This window comes from Gossypium hirsutum, chromosome A08, assembly GCF_007990345.1.
Source record: "Gossypium hirsutum isolate 1008001.06 chromosome A08, Gossypium_hirsutum_v2.1, whole genome shotgun sequence".
In the NCBI taxonomy this organism is placed as follows: Eukaryota; Viridiplantae; Streptophyta; class Magnoliopsida; order Malvales; family Malvaceae; genus Gossypium; species Gossypium hirsutum.
Genome location: NC_053431.1, coordinates 24,632,533 through 24,639,662, shown reverse-complemented (window position 1 = coordinate 24,639,662; position 7,130 = coordinate 24,632,533). Strand labels below are relative to the sequence as shown.

Sequence of the window (7,130 nt, the reverse complement as noted above, 5' to 3'; positions counted from 1 at the left end):
CCTCATTTGATTGGTCTATGCTGCCGTAGTCTGCACACATAAATTTGTATGCACCATCTAATCAAAATCAAAGACAGGTCCCAACCTTAGATTGGACCAGTTCCTACTTCCTACACGAAATTGAAGTTTGGTGTGGTACCTAAAATTGGCCTCCTATACACGTTATCACATTGAAGACCCTTTTACTCTAACCATTGTGGACTCTTTATTATTATAATAATTAGTGAGAAGCTTTGAATAATATGAATCATTCTCCTCGGCCCCTCAATCACCCTATACTCGTTTCATGAAGAAGTTGAAGGTAGGCCCCTTAGTTTGCCAAGAAGCTACAGTCAATCACTGATTACTATGTGCTATACTATATGAAGGAATTACACTTCCATTTAGCGGATTCTTGTGTAAAAAAGGGCTGCTCTCGGACTTTAATGGTGGAGGAGCTTCGAAATCTCAAGCATGGCAGTGAGTATATAGACTTATTCTCTTTTAATAATATTCCTTCTTTAATCTACTTATTGTGTTTGAGGCCATGAGTTCAAAGAAATCAATTCAGAATCTGGGGGAAACCATTCATTCACTGCTGGGATTTAAGTCACATCTAACTTCAACTTGGGTGAAGTCAGTTTGTGAGATAGTAAAGAAATTACCAAGTGGGAACGAAAAGGATGATGAATCAGTTGCAAAAGAAATTTCCAAGATAAAAGGTACTTCATTCTTTTTCTAAAGGGTTATTCGACTTAACTGCTCTGCCATGCTTGATCAAACCCATTGTTTTTCCGGTGAACAGAAGAAATAGCTGCCTTAACCCACTGCATAAACCAATTGAACATACAGAGGAGGCAGTTGTTGCATGATTTGTTGGACTTGAAAGGTTAGTATTTTCCGTAAATGTACCCAGGAGATTTCTTATTGGGAAATAGATTACATTTTGTCCCTTCTATTTAAAAAAATAGACAATTTAATCCTTATACATTTGATCATAAAGCAAGTTAGTTCTTCCTTTTAAAAGTTTCATCTATCTGTACGGTTAAAAATTGATGTGATTGATAAAATAATCAGATAGTAATACATGATGTGCCACGTGTACTTCATGTTGACGTATAAAAAATAATTTCTAACCGTAAAAATAGATTAAATTTTAAACATAATGATTTATTTGCTCTTTAATCTAATATACATAGACTAATTTACTCTTTTTTAATAAAGGGATAAACTATAATTTAACTTTTAATATAAAAACCTTCATACTAATTTTAACTCTATTTTTATATATTTAACACTAAAATCCCACACCCATCAAAATTAGTGATTGATAAAGGTAGGAGTTTTTTTTTTTAATAATTTTAAAATATAGTAAAATTTTAAAACCCTTATTAATATATGTTTTTTTGTTTAAATTTAGGATTTTTTTTTTAAATTTATTTGACGGTGTCACCCAAGTAGAAAAAAGTGAACAAAAGATTTTGTTTAGAAAAAGAAGTGTAAAAACATTTATATTTTTAACTTTAATATATTTTAATAATATGTCAATGTACATTGGGAGCTGTAAATTAGAGCTGATCATGGGCTGGGCGACTCGACCCGGCCTGAAGGTCTGCCCGAAAAATGTGAGGGTTTGGGTAAAAATATAAGCCCGAAAAATGGGCTTGGGTAAAAAAACGAGACCCGTTTAGAAAACGGGCAGGGCCTCGGGTAAGGGTTTTTTAGTCCGGGCCTGGCCCGGCCCGGCCCGGCCCGAATTATATATTAATATATATTTTCTATTTTATTTTTAATTATTTTAAATTTTTAATATAACCATTTTTTATTATATTATTAATTTGTGTATTGTTTTAAGAATTGTTTTAGTATTATTTTTATTTGTTTTAATATTTGTTTTTATGTTTTTAAATATATTTGATTTATTATATTTGATTTATGTTTTTAAAAATTTAATATGAGCCGGGCCGGGCCGGGCCGAGCTCGGGCTTAGTAATTTTATTTCGAGCCGAGCTTAGGTAAAATTTTAGGCCCATATTTCGGGCCGGGCCGGGCCCGGGCCTAGTAGATGGACCTAAAATTTTATATGGGCCCGGCCTGAACCCGGTCCGGCCCGGCCCATGATCACCTCTCTTGTAAATTTTTTGGTTTTTCCGATAAGAAAAGCTAAGAAAGAGAGGACATTAGAGTGCAGTTTTAATAAAAAGCCGTTAGATCTAAAGCAATATATGAATTGATTTTCTGATGGGCTCATACAATTTATTCAATTTTAATAAATTAAAAGGTTGGAATCAATTCTGAATTTAATTTATTAATTTAAATAAAATCAAATTAATTGTAAACATGTTAATGAAATTTATATTATTATAAAGGATCACCAATTTCATTAAAAAAACATAAAGAAATAGACCATAAATAAAATTATAAACTTATTTTAAAATAAATTATACATCCTCATTTTCAATTATTCTTACCGGTTATTTCATAGTCTTTATTATATTTTTTCTATTAATTATTTTATTATTTATAATTTTATTTATTTCATGTGTCTTCGTTATCCTAATCATTTGTAAGTTTGGAATTGAGTAAGTTAGTCTCTCTAAAAAACAAGAGTAATTTAATACTTGTCAACTTTGATTGGTATAATACTAAATTTAGCCCTCAATGTTTACATATTTTGTTAATTCAGTCTTGATTTTAAAAAATTCAACAAATTTAGTGACAACATTTACAAAAATATTGTGGGCTAAATTTGTTAAATCATGACTCAATTAATAAAATGTGTAAATTATAAGAGCTAAATTTGCTATTATACCAATCAAATTGACAAAAAATATTAATGTTGGTGATCAATTATTCTTAGTTTCTCGCTTTTAAAATTGACAGAGATTAATCTACTTAGTATCGAAATTGAGTATCGAAATTGAAATCACTTGAGGCAGCCTTTTACCTAAAATATTATATTTGTTAAAATAATTTGGAGCATGGCATATTGCAGGGAACATCCGTGTATTTTGCCGAGTGCGGCCATTCACGTTGGAGGAAAGTATAGGAGGAGGTATAGGAGCTGTAGTAGCTTTGGATACAAGTAACCTCCTTTTAAAACTTGGTGATAACAAAACTAAAAGATATACATTTGACAATGTGTTCCAGGGTTCATCCCAAGGTACCTACTCTACCCTCTCTCTTCATCATCTCCTTTTCTACAATGGATGATTGACTTTGAATTTCAGATGGAGTTTTCTCTGAAGTTGAGCCAGTCATCAAGTCAGTCCTCGACGGTTACAATGCCTGCATTTTTGCTTACGGTCAAACAGGAACCGGGAAAACCTTCACAATGGTTGCTCACCACAATACTCATTGATACTATCACAACTTAACATGATTTCACCTTGTAAACTAAGCCACTGCTTGCTTCACGCTGATTACAGGAAGGTACCTTGGATTCCCCAGGAATAGTGCCACGGACGATTGAGACTTTGTTCAAGCAAGCACTGGATAGTAACCATACTTTCCTTATCACTTTCAGTATGCTTGAGATTTATTTAGGAAATCTCAAAGACTTGCTTGTACCGCAAGCTACCAGGGCAACAGATCCTTTGCCACCATGGTCAGTAAATCACTATGCAAACTACCATTCTGAGAAAATGCCTGCTGATTTGGATGCAAAGGTTTTCCCTTTTTTTTTTTTTTTGTGCAGCCTTTCAATTCAAACAGATCCAAAGGGAGGAATTGGAATTGAGAACCTGGTTTCCATCCAAGTTAGCGACTTCAACCAAGCTTTGAAGCTGTATAGATTAGGATGCCAACTCAGGTCAACTGCTTCAACAAATTCAAACACAACTTCAAGTAGATCCCACTGGTAATTACTAGCTTTTTACCTATCTCAAGTATATTAGTATTGGATTATGCAGCACCTTTTGAGGCTTAAACCCTTATTAGTGAGATGCCCTTGGTGGAACAAAACCACACAGATTGGGTATATATAGGATCATTGTTCTTTTTATTGCATTGTAAAGTCTGTTGTGTTTGTTGCTCCTCTTAGCATGATTCGCATTTCGATGACTTGCTTCGATGCTCCTGAGAGGCGACGAGAAACGAATAAAATATGGTTAGTTGACCTTGGAGGAAGTGAGCGAGTTGTGAAGACCAAGGCATGGGGGAGAAGACTTGATGAAGGAAAAGCCATCAATTTGTCTCTTTCTGCTCTTGGAGATGTAATACATGCCCTTCAAAGGAAAAAAAGCCACATACCATACAGGTAAACCATCCTGAGAGACTTCACCTGATTTAATTATCATACATTTACCTACCTTTTTCTACAGGAACAGCAAGCTGACACAAGTTCTTAAAGATTCCCTAGGTAACTAACCGTTCTTCTTTGCTGACTTCCATTTTCCATTCACCTAATCTCTTTACCTAAGGAAATTGTTGTCCTCAAATTAGCTGCTTTCACTAACCTTCTCAAATTGGTATCTTTAGGTGAAGATTCAAAAACACTGATGCTAGTACATGTGAGTCCCAAAGAAGAAGATCTTTGTGAAACAATATGTTCATTAAATTTTGCTGCAAGGGTGAAAAGTGTTCAATTGGGGCATGAGGAGTCCAATGTAAGTGATGTAGGACAAGTATCCCACAATTTAAACATCTGAAAATCTCAACCAAAATCCAATAGTCAAAATCCCCTAAAACTATTAGAAGTTCTATGTATTTACAACTAAATCTAAAACCTGACAAGTTTGGTGATTTACCATTAACATGCTGAACTACTAAAAATCAGGAAGTAAGAAACCAGAAGGAAGCTGCTATGAAAAACCTGCAGCAGACGAATAAAAAGATTGAAGATGAACGACGATATATTAGAGAAAAGATCCAAATTTTGAACCACAAATTAGAAGAACTGACAAGGAGAGGTCTACCTTTGGAACAGCAAGCAGAGGCTTGTGATTTATCAACTGAACTAGGGCCACCTTCCGAGCTTGACTTGACCAAGAACAGGACTGGAAATGTCAGATCACAGCTGCCTAGATTTATGAGATCAACTATTAGCAGTAGAACAAAAACTGGGATGGAGCATCAAACTTCACTTCATTCAAGGAGAAGGAGAAGACCATCATCTCAGCGAGCCGAGTCGGTGAGTTTCCCAGTGAAGAATCATTCAGAGTGCAACTCTGACCGTAGCATTTCAAGATCTACATGTGCAGTGGAATTGAACAGGAAAACTAGTATGGAATTAGATAATGTCACAGTCTACAGCCAAGACACATCTGAATGTGATACAATAACGGTTGTCACAAATAGAAAATCAAACAAATCCAAGTCCACTAAAGTTTTAAAGGTTGATCAATGGCTTACCTTGCATAAGGATGAAGCTAGCATTAGTGGTTCTGTTCCAAGGAATAAATGGGTTTCAGACATTCCTCTCCCGGAGAAGAAACATAGGTCAAATAGAGAGAAAAAGACACATATATTATGCAATGACAAGGTATTTAAAAAGCAGAAGAAAGCTTCTTCGGAGGTAGCTGTTTCTCAAAGGGTGGAAGACAAACCACCAACACTAAAGGATTTATTTGCTGAGGAATCTAATTCTAGTTTCATTTGTCCACCTCAACCAACAATGTGCCTGTCAACAGGCCACCAACAAGAGTCACTTGATGGCTCTTTGATCGAGTACGGTCAAGGTGGCAGTCTTTCTCCGCCTGATTCTTGCTGCGATGGATCAGTACACTTCATTGATAATGAAGATGAATTCTACGGAACACCCATGGTTGAAGTAGTAGAAGACACTGAACACCGCCCCAACAGTTCCATGATGAAAAGTAGCAGCTATCTGCTTTCTCCGGATGATAGAATCAGCAACTCACAAGAAATTTTTGGTGTTCCGGCCAAAGCATTGGAGCCGGAACAGTACCACAAACAAGTGATGGCTACTGAAGTATACGGAAAGGAAGACATGGATGCCTCTTCTCAATCCTCACCACAAGAGATGAGACTAAATCTGTGCAGACCGAAATCTCAAAGAAGATTTTTTATAGATAACCTAAAACAAAAAGACCCAAGGATGATGACCCTCATAAAATCACAAGAAATTTCAAAGAACCAAGGTAAGAGTTTTGAGGTCTAAAGCAAACATGATTCCCATAACATAAAACCATGTCAAAGAATAGCAACATATGATTAGTGGAATCTTAAAATACAGTATTATATATTGATTCTAATGTGTTTTTCTAGGAGCATGTTGTTTGGTTAAACAGAAAGTTGAGAAATCATGGGCCATTGCACTTCTAGGATTGGGATTCCTCGACTTGGGGTTCAATCATGACTTCTTCTATGGTCTAATACGTTGAAGCAGCTGCAGTAATGTTGGAGGATGAGCTAATAATAGGATGGAATGTCTGCACAGATCATCAACATTCCCATCTTTCCTTTTAATATGCTAAGGTTTAACAAATTACTGTTAGGATTTAGATCCATAAATTAAATAAAATTTATAGATTTGAACTAGTATTATACACTTGCTTCGCTTCCGCCTAGGATTAACTATTTTATATTTGTGTTATGTAAAATATATTGTAACGTATAACAATGGCTATGAGTATCAATAATTATAAACATATGATCAACTGCAACAATTCTCAAATCTTTTCAAATAGATTCAGAAAAATCTCATTTTTATTTTGAATTACATAATAAATTGGTAGTACAAATCTCCAATAAAGAAAATCTCAAACACATGAACGGAACTCGAATAGAAAATAAAGGAATAGGACAAGGCTCCAAGGCATGTACCAAGTCACTATCTTTAAGGTTATATTCGCCCCCATCTATATTCTGTGTGCAAAAGAGTTTCAAGCAAATTAACCTCGAGGATACAATGAAGCCGATGACTATTTGCATTTTGCACTGACGAGAATAGTCTACTAAGTACTGAGCAATGTATAACAAAAAACTCAATTTCTAGAAAGAATTTCTGCAGTAATTCTTTATAGAATAATCTAATATTAAAAGAATGGATGAATGACAGAAAGAATATTAGAACTTGTTGGTCTGTTTTCCAAATGAAATCTCATTCCTATTTACAGGAATTTTCATGTCTCTTCATAGAGACATCTTTCAATAGGTGTCTTTTCTGAATAATAATGTCTTTAAAAAGA

At 34.8% G+C, this 7,130-nt stretch overlaps 1 protein-coding gene across 3 annotated transcripts; it reads left to right on the top strand.

Moving 5' to 3' along the window:
• The first annotated feature begins 226 nt into the window (after nt 1-226).
• On the top strand, nt 227-6,608 carry LOC107946016 (kinesin-like protein KIN-14T). 3 transcript variants are annotated; one of them, XM_041074723.1, is made up of 12 exons: nt 227-459; nt 524-701; nt 785-868; nt 2,975-3,142; nt 3,210-3,316; nt 3,408-3,586; nt 3,677-3,838; nt 4,022-4,237; nt 4,302-4,339; nt 4,459-4,586; nt 4,757-6,080; nt 6,231-6,608. In XM_041074723.1, exons 1-12 carry the CDS (start codon nt 454-456, stop codon nt 6,236-6,238), a joined length of 2,598 nt encoding a protein of 865 aa, XP_040930657.1. In that variant the 5' UTR covers nt 227-453; the 3' UTR covers nt 6,239-6,608. The 3 variants fall into 3 exon arrangements, with proteins under 3 accessions (XP_040930657.1, XP_016735697.1, XP_040930656.1); XM_016880208.2 differs by having other exon boundaries at nt 228-459; nt 539-701; nt 6,208-6,608; XM_041074722.1 differs by having other exon boundaries at nt 228-459; nt 6,208-6,608.
• The last annotated feature ends 522 nt before the right edge of the window (nt 6,609-7,130 follow it).